The sequence below is a fragment of the Mirounga angustirostris genome, unplaced genomic scaffold (assembly GCF_029215605.1).
Source record: "Mirounga angustirostris isolate CCGP_5_RB_7025 unplaced genomic scaffold, mMirAng1.0.hap1 SCAF_6, whole genome shotgun sequence".
Classification (NCBI taxonomy): domain Eukaryota; kingdom Metazoa; phylum Chordata; class Mammalia; order Carnivora; family Phocidae; genus Mirounga; species Mirounga angustirostris.
The window spans coordinates 10,090,708-10,107,673 of record NW_026991714.1 but is presented as its reverse complement, the minus strand read 5'-3'; the positions used below and the strand labels follow the sequence as shown (position 1 = coordinate 10,107,673).

At 38.3% G+C, this 16,966-nt stretch overlaps 1 protein-coding gene across 6 annotated transcripts in view; it reads left to right on the top strand.

The window, feature by feature from the left end:
* Positions 1 to 41: 41 nt before the first annotated feature.
* The window catches only part of BROX (BRO1 domain and CAAX motif containing), a 28,547-nt gene continuing 11,622 nt past the window's right edge, over positions 42 to 16,966 (top strand). For 2 of the 6 annotated variants that reach the window (XM_064593843.1, XM_045876842.3), the window contains exons 1-11: positions 43 to 368; positions 2,470 to 2,605; positions 5,230 to 5,336; positions 5,690 to 5,786; positions 9,297 to 9,392; positions 10,697 to 10,769; positions 12,521 to 12,626; positions 13,313 to 13,402; positions 15,087 to 15,172; positions 16,115 to 16,196; positions 16,512 to 16,662. In XM_064593843.1, the coding sequence (XP_064449913.1) occupies positions 2,505 to 2,605; positions 5,230 to 5,336; positions 5,690 to 5,786; positions 9,297 to 9,392; positions 10,697 to 10,769; positions 12,521 to 12,626; positions 13,313 to 13,402; positions 15,087 to 15,172; positions 16,115 to 16,196; positions 16,512 to 16,662 (989 nt within the window). In that variant the 5' untranslated portion in view covers positions 43 to 368; positions 2,470 to 2,504. Of the gene's footprint in view, positions 369 to 458; positions 851 to 2,469; positions 2,606 to 5,229; positions 5,337 to 5,689; positions 5,787 to 9,296; positions 9,393 to 10,696; positions 10,770 to 12,520; positions 12,627 to 13,312; positions 13,403 to 15,086; positions 15,173 to 16,114; positions 16,197 to 16,511; positions 16,663 to 16,966 lie in introns of those variants that run through there. The other 4 variants (XM_045876844.3, XM_045876843.3, XM_064593844.1 and 1 more) reach the window with 4 other exon arrangements.

Here is a 16,966-nt window from a genome sequence, read left to right as displayed (position 1 = left end):
AAGCCGCCCCGCTCGCGCGAGGGCCGCCATCGCTATTGCGGCTTTCTTCCTCGGCTTGGGAGGCCCGGCCGCGTCCTCTCTTCCTCTCAGGAGAAGAGACCGCAGTTCACGATAAAGACTGGGGAAGAGTAGCTAGGACAGGGCTGAGGAACGGAGCGTTTCGAGGGGGCCCCTAAGCGGCGCGTACTGCCGCCTCGGTAGCTGTCATGGCGGCCCGGGCCACGTGACCCCGGCTCAGCGCAGGCCTGGTTGCCCTTGCTCTGGTTCGGCAGCCCTGGCTCTCCGCCTCCCTCCCTTTCTCGTTTGTGGACTCGGACGTTCCCTTTCTTCCCTTAGGAGGACTGCTACACAGATTTCCGAGAAATCCGGTAAGTTTGTCATGAGAATGGGCGTTTCCCAGTAACACCCCTACCCCTGGCGTTATCCCGGAGTCCCAGCGATAGGGTCACCCCCCCACACCCTTTTACACGCGTTTTACAGTCTCCATAGACTCCCGGATAGTGTCCAAAAAAGTCTCCTTCTAATGCCTTGAAACAAACGAAAGAAAATGCGTGTTGGCCCTGCGAATCGATCGTATTAACAGCTAGACTCGCCGAATCCCCTTGCCCGCGTCTCCACTGGCAACCGGGGATCTTACAAGCTAAACGGGGGTTTGTTCTGCCGTCGTCGGCCCGTCTCTCCCGGGTGGAAAGTATCGGCTTTCCACGAAAATGCCTGTTCGGATGAGGGGGTTCCTAGGCTTGGCGCCTGCGCAAGGCCGCCGCGCGCCGCCTCCAGGGCCGGGGCTCGGGAGGAAGAGGCTGGGTGCTAAACCGGAAGTGGGCGCTCCAAACTCGGGGGTGGCTCCCAGGTAGGTTCGTGGGGGGCCCGGGGCCTGGCGAGTGGGGGAACTCTTTCACTAATCGGAGGCAGGGGAGGTGGCAGCTTCGACCAGACCGTGGTGCTGGTGGCTCTCAGGGCACCCCTGCACCTGCGGGTGGGTGTGTCGCTGTTCTCGCCACCCTCCGAATTCCTGAAAACAGGAATGGCAGGTCTTAGAAAGGGGCAAGATGGGGCCGGGGCGGAGAGTACAGTCCTTACCCTCTTCGTTCCTGAAGCCAGGATACACGGAACTGTGGACATTTTCATCCAGGAAGTGGAAATCCACCTGAAAAGGGTATTGGTAGAAAATCTGCTGTCCCCAAATCGAGTGTATGGTGTGCCATTATCTCCAGAAGGCTTGATTTATATGCACGTAGAAGCTGTATTAATTTACTTGTTATAAAGTTGGTTTACATGGATGTTTAGAAGATTGTGTATATTCTTAGAAGAACTTGTTAAATGTTTTGAGCCGTAAGTGAACTTGCTCAATTTTCCATTGCGTATACAGTGCATGGAATATCTGGTGCTTTCCCAAATCGGTTTTGTCGGAAATAGGTGAATATTTTAAGGGAGGTGCTGCAGGAGGTGTTTCTTACACGGTGCAGCCCACGGTTGTTGTTTCTTTCCCCAGTCAGAAAATTCGATCAACAACATTGTATAATGCCTTTAAGTTAATTAAACCTTATCAGGCTTTCTTGACTGTGATTTCCCGGAATCTAGTTGCCACATTTAAGTGTTCTGCTGGGCCTTCCTGTATTCGCATTTTCTACCTAAGGACTATTAGGCAAGTGACATGCTTTTTTTTTTTTTTTGTAAGATTGATTTATTTATTTGAGAGAGACTGTATGCAGGGGGAGAGAGAGAATCCTAAACAGGTTCCATGTTCAGTGCAGAGCCCAACTCAGGGCTGGATCTTAGGATCCTGAGATCATGACCTGAGTGGAAACCAAGAGTAGTACACTTTATTATTTTTTTTTTTTAAAGATTTTATTTATTTATTTGACAGAGACAGAGATAGCGAGAGCAGGAACACAAGCAGGGGGAGTGGGAGAGAGAGAAGCAGGCTTCCCGCTGAGCAGGGAGCCCGATGCGGGGCTCGATCCCAGGACCCTGGGATCATGGCCTGAGCCGAAGGCAGACGCTTAAGGACTGAGCCACCCAGGCGCCCCCAGGAGTAGTACACTTTAACCAACTGAGCCACCCAGGCACCCTTGGGACTATTTTTTAAGTTGGCATTTCACTTAGTTAGGTTTTCAGATATTTTGGGTTTATAGGATAGAAACTTTAATCGAGTATCATGTTTTTTTATTCATGAAAATTCTGATTTTTATTACTGTTCTGTGGAAAGTATATTTATTATAGAAACACATGCTGTGACCAGTTAATTGGCATCAGCAATACTGTGTTGGAAATACAGTTAATTTAAAACCTATTTATTTCAAGTAACCTTAGTTTAAATAAGGGTCATTATTTGTACGTGTGTATGTCTCATATATATACAAACACACACACACATATATATTTTAAAAATGTATACATATATCCTTAGTAAACTTAATTTTTATACTATTTACATTATTAAATGTTTCATTTTTATTTTTTATACAGTTTCCTTTTTTGTTTATACGAAACAGCTGGAGAAAATGACGCACTGGTTTCATAGGAACCCGTTAAAAGCCACAGCTCCTGTCGCTTTTAACTACTATGGTGTAGCCGCTGGCCCTGCTGCTGCAAAAATTTGCAGGTTAGTTTTAGTTAAACTCAGCAAGTACTGATGGAGCCACTTTGGATACAAGGTACTACTTTAGGTTTCATGGAAATACAGAAGCATGTAACACCTTGCCCTACCCTTAGGCTCTTTGTAAACTTGCAAATGACCTGTGAAGAGTGAAATAATAGATTATAAAGTTTGGCAGTCATCTAGGCTGCAGTCCTTAATTTTAGATCAGTGAGTCCCAGAGAGGCTAAAACAATCACAATAAGAGTTAAGCTATATATTACAACAGTACAAGAGACTTCACAAAGCTGTATATGGATATTGTTAATTAGCCAGATAGTAAATTCATGGAGTTGTGAGCAGGGAGAGATCTCAGTAATCTGGAATAGGCTTTAGAGTGTTCATATAGGAGAAAGGACTTGAGTTGGAGTTCAAATAAATTGTATGGCTCAGTTCAGGAGTTGGCAAACTGTCCTGCAGATTTGGCCCACTGCCTATTTTTATAAAGTTTTATTAGAACACAGCCATGTCACCTCACCCCATTTATTTATATATTGTCTCTGGCTGCCTTTGGCTGCTCTCCTGTACAACAGCAGAGTGGGGTAGTATCAGCGGAGACTTTCTGAACCACAAAACCTAAAATATTTTTCAGGCTCTTTATGGAAAAGGTTTGCTAATACTTGATTTAGATTGTAAGAAGTGATAGAAGAAAATCATTTCTGTCAGGAAAACCTTTATTCTAGGGGTAGTGAGTAGAGCAGTTTGCAACAAAAGAGATATATGCAAGAGATATTTCAAAAGAGGAGTCAACTCTGGGAAGTTGAAAAGGATTCAGTCTATATGAATAGGTGATTTAGATGATCAAGACCTTGATGGTACCAGTAATGGAAAATTGAGAGTGTTGCTGCTTTTTGTGGAAAGAAGTAACAAACAAAAGATAGGAAAGCTGGCTTATTTATCTAGATCAGAGGTCATCAGACTTTCTCTGTGAAGAGCTGAGTAGTAAACATTTTAGGCTTTGTGGGGCTATATACAGCTGCTGTTGCATATTCTTCTTTGTTCATTTTACAAAAACAAGCTGAGAGCTGTACAAAAACAAATTATAGGTTTGTTTGCTAACCCCTGATCTTACACTCGTAGAGATTGGTCCCGGCTTAATTGTTATATCCATAGCATTGGGCAAGTCTCTTAACTTCTTTGGGTCTTATTATTCATTTTTAAAATGAACAGTCTAAAATAGATATTTCTAAGGTACATTTTTCCTGAAATTCTGTAATTTTAAGGTGAATATAACTTTATACAGTTGGGTTGCAGGTGATTGAGTGCCTACCCAGAAATAGCTAGCAACTTATTTGAGCCTAGAATAGGCCTTAAGAATTCAGCCTTGTTTCTGGTCCGGGAATTACTCTTGCCTAGCTTCTAGTTAAATAACTCAACAATGACAAATTCATAAGGTAGCCCATCCCATTCTGGTCATCTGTATGTAATTGTTGGTATGTACTTTCTTGGAAATAAGCCTTCACGGAACTTGTACCAGTGAGTAAACATTCCATTCAGACCATTTAAAATTAGGTCTGAGCTTTCTTCTAAACATCACTGCTGCATTATAGGCCTTGTACATCTTAAAACATTTGAAATGTTAGTATTCTTTTATTCAGCAAAGTATGTGCTTTGTCCTCGGCATCTACTAAGTTCTGGATATACAGTCCCTAGTCTCTCGGTGCTAACAACTGAAGTGTAGTCTTTCATTAGTCATTTATATGCAAGTGTCTTCAGTCATTGTCCCTGCGGTATGATTTCTGAACCCTCATTAAGCAAGTTACCTTCTGAAATTAGATGTGGAACTGGAACCCGGCCAAGGTAGAGCTGATGATGTAGATCTCAGATTGTATGTAAAATTGTTAAGACCTCAAAAGAGAGAAAGGCGGAAAGCCAAAGACTATAAACATTTTTAGGAACTTTAGAGATAAGAGGATATCCAGGAAGATTTAGTGTTAGTGGAATACAGGGAGAAGAGACTTTCAAGAAGGAAATGGTGGATCTGCAACATTTATTGCTGCAGAGAAGTAAAGGAGAATGGGGACCAGGGAGCAGTTTTAAAATGAGTAGTGGCCACATGTTCTCACACACTCTTGATGTGTATGTTGAATTATAGGATGCAATTTAAAAATAGGGTTTCCTACTTAATAAGATATATTGATATAATGTCACGTTTTGAAATTTTAAGGAGATACTAAAACTGCATAAGCATGTTAAATTTCCATTTTTCAGAAAACTTTTATTGTGAACTGGTCTGTTTAATTTACTCATTCTTAATTTCTTTCTCCCATTTTGCATGCTTGTGTTTATTTGATTTTTTTAAATTGAAACTTGCTGTATATTTTTATTACACAATTGTATCCATGATTTGCCTCTTAGGTTGGGCTGAGCTTATTTTAGTACAACTTGTAAAACAGTTGTTACTAGAAATTTCACTTACCTCAGTGTTAGTCCTAATTAAGTTTATTCCTGTATACTCTTAGTAATACCTTAGAGGAAGTGTATGGGTGTGCATTATTTTAAAGCTTTTTACAGTTGAAACTTTAAGCCACTTTTACATAGATTCATCATAATGTAGCTTATTTAATTTTACTGTTTCTGTCTCATATAAGTGACTTGAGATCATCCAGAGCACGGCTGCTTGAACTCTTCACTGATTTGAGCTGTAATCCAGAAATGATGAAGAATGCATCAGATTCCTATTTTTCACTTTTACAAGGTTAGTTATTTATGGGAACTTCAGAGTTTTTAAAAAACAACTTTGCAGAAATTCACATTTAATTCTTAGACTTTACAAATTTGAATAGGTTAGTCTTCTAGTCTGTATTCTTTGATATACTTGAGTTTCAGAAACGTTGAGAATGTCAGGATGGTATTGGTCCCTCTAACATTTTGAAAATTAAATGTGTACATATTTCATATTATGTTACCTTAGAAGAAGGTGTGAGGTATGGGGCGGGGAGAGGGGCTAGGAGTTTTCTTCAGATATCTGGATAAGTCATTATCTGAAAAAATTTCTAAACATAATACTTGATATTTCTTCTAAAACTGAAATGCTGTACCTTTTTACAGGTTTCATAAATTCATTGGATGAATCTACCCAAGAAAGCAAGTTACGATATATTCAAAATTTCAAATGGACTGATACATTACAAGGACAGGTTCCAAGGTAGGCAAGCTAACAGTACAAAACGGAAGCCATTTTTGTAACTATTTAGCCAGTGGTTAACCCATAGCCTCTGTTTTTAAAGAAATAGAATATAGATCTGATCAGCATTTTCTCTTATCAGGTAATTAGTTAAAAACATTTGACCTAAACTCTTAATGCATTCTGTTAAGTAAAAATACAGTTTATTTCTCCTGGACCAAATCTGTTTCTGAGATAATCAATACAAATGTTAACCAGACTTGAACACTCTTGGCTTTATTAATTATATGCAAAGAACAGTTTGGAAATTTGGAATCCAAATCTATCTTTTAGTCTTTGCCTGCCTTCAAGGAGAGCCAAAGTTTGCTTTTCACCTAGTTTTCTTTTATGATGGATAGTTCAGATGTCTTTGGTCAGTCTCTTTCTTTCTCTTTGTCCCCAGTTCCACCCCAGCTCCATACTCTTTTGAGCATAGTTTTATTTTCTTCCTAATTTCTCGTCACTGTTTCTGCTCTTTTAAAAAATTTCGCCTCAGAACTTTCTTATCACTCACTTGAAACTAATCAGAAGAGGTCTAGTTACAACAGGAAACATCATAATGGTGCTAAACTTTTATTGAACTTTTTTTTTTTTTAACACCATTGTATTATTTAAGTGACCATGTATCCGGATCTCCCATTTGCTGTAGAAAGTTGTATAAAGTCAGAAGGGAAGGAAGTGGAGCTTGCTGAGAGACCCAGGGCAGGCATTGCAGTGGAAGGAGTGTGGACTTTGGGTTCCTATATATTCAGGTGCAATCTCAGGTCTCTCTGTGAACACCTGCTTCAACTCTGGGTTGGGGTTACAGATATAGGGCTTTTGTGAGGAACAAAATAGGCAGATTTATGGTAGGTGACTCAAATAATGCCAGGTGTATAATATTTAGTAAATTGTTAGTTTCCTTCCTTCCTTGGCAATATTGTATGTAGAATTCATAAATTTGGTAGGAAGTTGAGGACTATGGATTCTTTCCAAATTTTAATATTCTGGGATACTAAGGTTTTCCAAGTTCTCGTTTTATGTTTTTTTTTCTATTCTTTTTTTTTTATGTGACCCTTTGTACTTTATCTAAAATTAAGGAATGTTTTTCTTCAAAAAGATGTTTTTTAGAGTCAAACCTCTATCGTTATGACATCACGAAACTTTGGCAGATTCTAAAGTGTTTTGTATTACATACATTTGGCACTTTTCCCCACCATGCCAAATTTTGATTACTTGTGACAGCTATTTTCAGCGAGTTTTATGAGACAGTGAAAAATTAGATGATGAAGGCCTTAAGGAATGATACCCGATATTCTCTACATCTGAGATTTCTATTTATTTATTTATTTATTTATTTATTTATTTATTTATTTATTTTAAAGATTTATTTATTTATTTGAGAGAGCGAGAATGAGAGAGAGTACATGAGAGGGGGGAGGGTCAGAGGGAGAAGCAGGCTCCTCGCTGAGCAGGGAGCCCGATGCGGGACTCGATCCCGGGACTCCAGGATCATGACCTGAGCCGAAGGCAGTTGCTTAACCAACTGAGCCACCCAGGCGCCCTACATCTGAGATTTTTAAGTTGCTTTATCTTTGATTGCTGTTTATTCAGTAGAAAGTGTGCTGTGAATATATCTGTTCTGAAAAATGCTTTTTCAACTATATACATTCTGACTACTAAGATGTGGTACAATAGAAATGGAGTGTTTGGGAACAAGGCAGACTGAAATAAATGAAGGCTAAAAAGGGAGACATTTATTCATGAGACTTTATATAAATTAGCAAAACTATCTTATTTAAAGGTAAACTTATAAATTAGATTGCCTACCAGATTACCAGATACAATTCATTTGAAAGTTCTCAATGCTGAAAAGAATAAACTTTTTTTTTTTAAGATTTTATTTATTTTTCGGAGAGAGCGCCAGAGTGTAGCAGAAGCAGGGGGAGAAGGAGGCTGAGCAGGGAGCCCGATGTGGGACTTGATCCCAGGACCCCGGGATCATGACCTGAGCCGAAGGCAGACGCTTAACTGACTGAGCCACCTGGGCGCCCCGAGAATAAACTTTTAAACTGTGCATTACAGCTTTTACCGGTGGGGTATTGATGAGCTAAGACTGTTCTTAAGAGGTTTGTTTAGTGCTCTGGCAGCACATACACTAAAATCAGAAAGTGTAGAGATTAGCGTGGCCCCTTTGGCAGGATGACACATGGATTTGTGAAGCATTCCACTAAAAAAATACATAACTCACATGTTTGTGTATTATAACATATTAAACAGGGTAGTATGTAAGTTATTTTTGAATTGTGAATGTTTTATAACACCCCACCTTTTTTTTTAATCCAAAAAGTTTCCCTGTTTCCATTCCTTTTATGAGGCAGCAGTTAAATAAAAAATACAGAGTGGAGGGGCACCTGGGTAGCTCAGTCAGTTAAGCGTCCAGCTCTTGATTTTGGCTCAGGTTGTGATCTCAGCGTCATGAGATTAAGCCCTGCATTGGCCTCCGTGCTCAGAGGGGAGTCTGCTTGAGATTCTGTGTCCCTCTCCCCTGCCCCTCCCCCGACAAGTGCTTGTGCGCATGCATGTACCGTCTCAAATAAATAAATCTTTAAAAAACACAAAGTGGGACCATGATTCTAGTTTCTTCCCTTTGGGTAATTTTTCTGTATCTTAGTATTATGTGTATAAAATAAGGATATTCTGTTTTCTTCATCACTTAAGATAAATGAGTAATATATAAATTCAAGTTCTTATCAAAGCAGGAATGATTAAAAATTAGTATTACCGTATTTGCTAAATAAGCTCTTGCCATCCTCTTGGTGTCATGTTTAGTAATAGAATCTGAAGGAAACAAATCAGATGTCTGTAAGACCTTTTTTCTTTGTGGTACACATAATGATTGGCTTGGCATTCAAAGTCTACCCGTTTCACCTCAGCTTGGCTTTTTGACCTCGATTTCTTTTTACAAACCGTGTACTCCACACTAGTTGGGTCACTACTCTCAGAAAAAATGTTTATGCTTTTCTTGTGCTTTAACAGCATCATTCCCTTACCTGGGGTAACCTTCTGCCTCCCCTCTAGCCATCTTTCAAGGCACAATTAGAGACTGTCTCTACCATTAAACCTCCTTTAATCATTCTTGCCTGAAACAATCTCTCTCTGAATTCCATTGTTTTTAAATTGAAATAAGAACCACCCACTCCAGAATCAACTGGGTACTTACTAAAAATATAGGTTCTGGGCCCCTCCCAGACTTTGTGATTCTCTGGAGTTGAGTCCCGTAATTTGTATTTTTAAAGCTAGTCTATGTACAGTAACCTTTGAGAATCTACTGTTCTCATGTTTACTATTATAGTCCATTATTTTTAGTCATTAAACACAAGGACTGTTTTCTTCATTTTTCCAGTTAGCATATAGTTGTTTTATAATTTTGAGTTGGATGTACAGTGGGCTTCATATAGCAATGTCTCAGTAATTGACAGAACTTAATGACACCCATGTTTATAATTCTAGTGCCCAGCAGGATGCTGTTTTTGAATTAATTTCCATGGGATTTAATGTAGCTTTATGGTATACCAAATATGCTTCAAGACTGGCTGGAAAAGAAAAGTAAGTCTAAAGGGGAAGGTTGTATACGTATGTGTTATTTTTCAAATATATGGAGATTCATTATTAAAAAGTCTGGGCTATTGATAAAAAATACTGCTTCTGTAAAAGGAAAGGTTGCCTCATAGTATTAGTATTTTAAGTATCGATTATGGAGCCCAATGTTAAAAGGGGAAAAAAATTAATCTTGTCATGAGGAAGGTCTTTCTAAATGAAACCCCAAACCAAGAGAAGGAAAAAATAGAGTATTTGACTGCATAAAAGTACCATAAACAAAGTTAAAAAACAAATGACAGATGGTCAAAAAAATTGCGATGCATGTGACAAATTGTTTTTATAATGGAAAGGAAAGGAAAAGATCAACAAATCATTTGAAAATAAGTGAAGGACATAAACTGGCAGCTCACAGAAAAAGAAATACAAACGTGAAAGATGTTTTGAAGGATTTGGGAACTGTTAAATGAAATAAGATGCAATTTTTTTTTTTTAATTTTTTTTTTAAGATTTTATTTATTTGCGAGAGAGAGAATGAGAGAGAGCATGAGAGGGAGGAGGGTCAGAGGGAGAAGCAGACTCCCTGCTGAGCAGGGAGCCTGACGTGGGACTCGATCCCGGGACTCTGGGATCATGACCTGAGCCGAAGGCAGTCGCTTAACCAGCTGAGCCACCCAGGCGCCCCAAGATGCAATTTTTATAATAGTAAAAATGGGTGTTAGCAATATGAAACTGGCAACTACCAACTGTGGTGCATCTGACCATGCATATAATACGCAGCCATTTAAACATAAAGTTGAGGGGCGCCCGGCTGGCTCAGTCGGTGGAGCATGTGACTCTTGATCTCAAGTTGTGAGTTCGAGCCCCATGTCGGGGGTAGAGATTACTCAAAAATAAAATATTAAAAAAATAAGTAAAATAAAGTTGAATTATATGTGCTGATGTAAAATTATCTCTAAAGTAATTAGGTGATTAAAACAAGAGTGTATATATGTGTTAAGTGTGTGCATGCATTAAGTGTAGAATATTTTGTGCTTGTTTAATGCACAGAAGATTATCTGGAAGGAACAGCAAGAAGCCTCTGTCCCAACCTATAGACAGGGTCTCCCTTTTTTTCATTTGTAGTGTGTTCTGTGGATAATTTTCATGTGCATTTGCTACTTTTTTAAGAGTCAGATTTTTTTTTTTGAAGGGAGAAAACTACTGGTGAGAAATACAAATGACTAATTTGGTTTTATGATAATGCATTAGTTGTTGGTTTTAGTACAAGAAACAGGATTCATCCTCTAACTAATGTAACCACTATCTTTAAGCATAACAGAAGATGAAGCAAAAGAAGTCCATCGAAGCCTAAAAATTGCAGCAGGGATTTTTAAACATTTAAAGGTAAAATAATAATAACGATAAAATATATTCCTAATGCTTTAATTCTTGAATAATTTTTCTTTCTTTGGGGAATGGGGAAGGAATTATTTCACTTTGTAAAAAGAACCTGGTATAGGTTGTTTTTCTTATGTTGAATACTTTATTGATGATTGCAGCCAATTACAGAAGTTCAGATGTCTTCATTTTAGAAAATCATCAGTGAATTTTACAGTTAGAAAATTCAAATTGTAATTCACTGGTTATTTTTGTATCCCTTTGGTAAAGATAAAAAACAAAGCACAGAGATTGACGGTTCTTACCATTTCTCATTGCGGTCTGTGGCAGTTGCCAGGATAAATCATGATTCTGCAAAACTGAACTTCTGAGGGTATTCTCTGTATCTCCATGAAAAGGCTAGAGGGGCAGTCAGTATGCAGTAATTATATTAAATCTCCAGTGATGGAAATTAGGAGAAAGACTGATGTATTTAGCAATCAGGATTACCCCCACCTCATCCTTATTAAACCGCTATTTACTAAACACCTTCCAGAGGCTAATAGTAGGTTTTCTCACGATAAAATAAGATGCTTTTACAGTGATTAAAAACCTATGATCCTGAGTTACCTATAGAATTGTAGACCTCTTGGGGCGCCTGGGTGGCTCAGTCGTTAGGCGTCTGCCTTCGGCTCAGGTCATGATCCCAGGGTCCTGGGATTGAGCCTCGCATCGGGCTCCCTGCTCCGCAGGAAGCCTGCTTCTCCCTCTCCCATTCCCCCTGCTTGTGTTCCCTTTCTCACTGTGTCTCTCTCTCTGTCAAATAAAGAAATAAAATCTTAAAAAAAAAAAAAAAAGAATTGTAGACCTCTTTCTACTCTACAGTTATTAATATAAATGAGTAATTCTAGCTGTCATGCAAAAGAACTTTGGTTACTGTTTCAGTTAAACATTTTCTTTTCGTTTTTTAAAGATTTTATTTATTAGAGACACAGAGAGAGAGGGAACACAAGCAGGGGGAGTGGGAGAGGGAGAAGCAGGCTTCCTGCCCAGCAGGGAGCCCGATGCGGGGCTCGATCCCAGGACCCTGGGATCATGACCTGAGCCGAAGGCAGACGCTTAACGACTGAGCCACCCAGGCGCCCCCAGTTAAACATTTTCTAAGATGAAAATGTAACTTGCATATCTAAGCTATCTGTTTTGACCCAAGTTTTGCAGACATGTATGAGAAACTTTAAAAATTTTTAGTATGTAGGAGCTTTTGTTCTCTAGAAGCTTAATATCGCTCCTTTTTACACAATTTTGGTGCCCTGAATTATTTTTGTTTAGGATTTTTTTTCTTTAAGACATTTTTTAAAAGATTTTATTATCTTTAATTTTAATTTAATTTATTTATTTATTTTGGGTGGGGGAGGAGAGGGGAAGGGCAGAGGGAGAGAGAAACCCAAGCAGACTCCATGCTGGGCCATGGAGCCTGACGGGGCTCGATCTCAGGACTCTGAGATCAGAACCAGAGCTGAAATCAAGAGTCATACACTTAACTGACTGCACCACCCAGGAACCCCAGGATTTTATTTTTAAGTCATCTCTATACCCAAGGTGGGGCTTGAACTCATAACCCTGAGATCAAGAGGAACATGCTCTACTGGCTGAGCCAGCCAGGCACCCCCTGAATTTCTGATAAATCCCCAAACTGAATGTCTCTTCCATTTTGTTCATCTCTAACAACTGGGTTAAAATAAAATGTGGCTTCTTTGTTGTTTTTCTTTCTCTCTCAGGAAAGTCATATCCCAAAGCTTATTACACCTGCAGAAAAGGGGAGGGATTTAGAGGCACGGCTACTAGAAGCTTATGTTGTCCAGTGTCAGGCCGAAGCTCAAGAAGGTATCCTAAATATTGTAAGATTTTTTTTTTTTTTTAAGAAATTTCTCTTGGCATCTAATTTTTTTTTTTTTTTTTTTAAATCAGAATTAGCTGGATTTGAGTCTCACATTTGAGAGATTTATAGTGAGGAACAACTTCACCTTCAGCATTTGCCTTCATGGATAGTTTAGCAGGAAAAGGCCTTGTAGTTTAAAAAGGATTTTGATGTCATGCCATTTCTGACAACATCAGATTAATTCTGTAACTCCTCTTTTCCCTCTCTGCCTTGCTCTTTCCTTTTCTTCTTCCACTGTTTGGCTTGCCTTTAAATCTTCACCTTTCAGTGTCAGGAAATAAATGAAGACTCCAGTAAAACCAATAAAGAAACTTTGTAGGCTTTTTGTTTTTCTTTATTTTAAATTCCAGTGCCCTGGAAGTGTTTGTTCTCCTCTGACATGCTGTTTTGTAGTAGTAATTTTTTGTGATTAGCTAGTAATTGGTTAGTGATTTAAAGAAACAATATCAGAATCAGCAAGCTCAGTGTTTTTGGTTTATGTTTGCATTTTCTGTAAGTTAACTTTTCATGTTAAAATTCTTAACAAACTATTAAAATTCCAAATAGATTGTTGGGCTGTCTTTTGCTGTTATAATTAATTTAATGCAAGTAAACTTAATTACACATTCACTTTATTGTGCTTTGGTTACAGTAACAATTGCTCGAGCAATTGAACTGAAACATGCTCCTGGACTAATTGCTGCACTGGCCTATGAAACTGCCAACTTCTATCAAAAAGCTGGTAAGTTTATAATTCTTTTGTTATATTTTTAGTCTTTAGATTTTCGGATTAAACTCTTGGCTTAACAGGGAATAAGCAGAACAAATAGATTCTCAGATCATTTCATCATTTGCAAAACTGGAATAATACCTGTGTTATTATCTTGTTTCAAAGAATGAGAACTGGGGGCACCTGGGTGGCTCAGTCGTTAAGCGTCTGCCTTCGGCTCAGATCATGATCCCGGGATCCTGGGATCCAGCCCCACATCAGGCTCCCTGCTCGGCGGGAAGCCTGCTTCTCCCTCTCTCACTCCCCCCTGCATATGTTCCCTCTCTTGCTGTGTCTCTCTCTGTCAAATAAATAAAATAAAATCTTAAAAAAAAAGAATGAGAACTGTTAATGCGCTACGTAACTTTTAATGGAAAGGACAGAGCAATCCTTAACCAGTTATATGTAATAATTATACAGGTGTTTTAGTTTTGAAGTTTTTTTGATCTTAATAATAACCTTACAGTTGCTGTCATTAAAGAAACAACTCCAGAGAGTTAGTTAACCTGTAATTTAACTGTTAGCAGGCGTGAAGTTGGGACTCGAACTCGGGTCTTCTCATTAGCCTGTTATTCTTTTCATTCACTTATTTAGGAAACAAGCATTTGTTTCTATGGGATGATTACTATTTTAGTTGCTTAGCTATACAAAGATTAATAGAACAGATTCACAGTCTGGTGAAAGAAACAAACACGTAGCCACATTATTATAGCATAAAATAAGATGTTATTACAGCAGTGTAATAAAAACCAAAGGATCTGGGGATGCTAGAGGAGACTGTCTAGGGAAAGGTGGAGTTTAAGCCTGACTTTGAAACATAAACAGAAGTTCTAAGTTTGCTAGGAAACTTTACCATATGAGAAGAGTAGAACATTCTGTAGTACATACAGAGAGAAGAAATAATTTAGCGTATTCTGGGACCTTTAAACAGATGCCTTAGCTGAAACACAGGGTGAGTGATAGGAGAAAAGCTTAGGAAAGTATGCATGTGTGAGATCCTGAATTGGTTTGAAAGCCTATCTAAGAAGTTTGGTTTTTATTCTGTAGATAATTGAAGCAAATCTGACTGATTGGATTTAAATTTAAGAAAGGTCCCTTAATTGTAAGATGAGAAATGGGCTTGCTAGGTGAAGGACTATTAGGCTGACTCCACAAGTGATTATGGTCTATGGAAGAAGTGATGGAAGCATTGACAAAGACACTGAAGTGGGGAGTGGAAGAGAAATGGATTAGAGAGAAGTTGGCAGGATGTGAATAAGTGTGTTAGGCAAGATTCAGTGCTGCAGTGATGGACCAGTAAGGAAAGTGTCCGTGTTTCTGACTTGGGTGACCACACTACACATTGCTATGTTACATAATTTTAAGAAAACAGTATAACGGTATGTAATTTGTATTTATCTTGAAGTTCTGTGTTTATCATTATCTTAAACTTGTTATGTTAACCATCAAAAGACGGGCCATGGCATTTAAACAGTCTTATTATGTAGTTAAAATATTATGGGAAAATCACTTTAAAGCAAAGTTTTTTTGGAAAATGTGTAAATGCTTGAGTTTTAGACTTGAATGGCATTCTGCTTTTAGCATCTGAACACATGATCTAAAGTCTTCTAGTGAATCAGGGTGAAATTATATTTTGCTTTTTAAAATGTAACTTTAGATCATACTTTATCCAGTTTGGAACCTGCGTATTCTGCTAAATGGAGAAAATACCTTCACTTGAAAATGTGTTTCTACACAGCTTATGTAAGTATTTATAACCTGAACAACAATGTAAATTACTGTCTTTCCAGCCCCTTGAGTGCTAGGTCTGTCATCTTGTCAGACTTTAATTAGCGTTTTACAAATAACGGACAGGTCTCAACTGTTCACGGACAGTGCAGCCATTGTGAGCTGAAGTGGGTGGAAAGACGTTATGTAGAATTGTAGAACTGCGTTATAGCAGTGGAATGACTATTTGAGCGAAACCCGCTTTTAATCTGGAACCTTCTGCCTACTTAATGAGAATTCTCTCCTTTCATCTTGTACATTGAAGAAGGTATTTACCGATTCTGATCTTAAGGCATTACACCCAGTATGTCCGCTGGATCTGTGCAGAACCCTTAGTAAGCACTGTTTGAGAAGTTACTTACCAGTCTCTTACACCCACCAACAAACTTACTTGTTTGTTGGTTAGAATGTCATGTGAGAAATAATCAAACACCGTTTTTGGATCCAGGTTGATACTTTATTCCTTATACCTTAAAAATCTGTTTTCAAGAATTTGCAGTCCTGCATTTGATACAGACATTGAAAGAATGAGCATGTCCTACTACAGGCTGATAAAATGTCTCTTGACAACTGTTTAGTCATTAACCTTAGAATCCTCCCTCCCTATCCCTCTGCATTAGCACCGCAATTTCCTTCCTTTATCTGCTGTGCCCGAATTGTAAAAACAGATTTCATTATTCAGAAATACTTTTTGCTGTCAGCCCATAGTTAGAAGGTTAGTGTGGCTCAAAACCTTGACATAATCCCACTTTTTATACTAACAGATTGGGGGGAAGCTTATTGAGGAAAGAAGTGTAAGGGGTTGCATTGATACTTCTAACAGTGGACAAAGGCGCTCATTCATCTGATGTATATGTAAAATGATAGCAGAAAGCATCATTTGCGGAGAGAATGAATAAAAATTTGTTTCTTTATCAGGCTTACTGTTATCATGGTCAGACTTTGTTGGCTAGTGATAAATGTGGTGAAGCAATCAGGTCTCTCCAAGAAGCAGAAAAATGTAAGTATTCCTGCCAGAATATTAACTCCTTTTTAAAAAACAAATGTTTTATCATAAAAGGAAATAAGCAGTTAAAAGAGATTTTTGGCTGAGTTCATGAAAGAATGGGACCAAGTGAGGGAATTGGAGAGAGAGGAACAAAGTTTTAAAAGCCAAAAAACCTGTAGAAAATACCCCCTTTCCTCTTACACTATTACTGATATTACTGTTCTACTAGGTAAGGAGCAGAAAAGTTCCTATCATCTCTGATTCAAAGCCTTTTTAGTATAGTCAGTAATTATAATCAAATGATTTTTATACCCCTTTCACATGCAGTTTATGCAAAGGCAGAAGCATTGTGCAAAGAATATGGAGAAACCAAAGGACCCGGACCAACGGTCAAACCTTCAGGACACTTATTCTTTAGGAAACTTGGAAATCTTGTGAAGAATACCCTAGAGAAATGTCAGAGAGAAAATGGATTTATGTGGGTACAGCTCGGTATTATTTTAGTAATATTAGTATAGTATATGTATTTGTAATTATAATGTTTAAATATGTTGTATCAGTAATCTCACAGTTTCTGTTAGTCTCTACCCCCAAAGATTTTATGTCAGATTGCATTTAAGTTTAACTAATTTTGTCTTTAAATTGGTAATAAAGTTCCCTTGTGTTGGACCTGACTTTATTCTGCTTCTAATGATGATATATAAAAGCAGATTTTAAAATTAAACATAAGTTATTAACATATAGCTCCCTTATAGTGTCTTAATTTTCTCTTAACTTCGCCT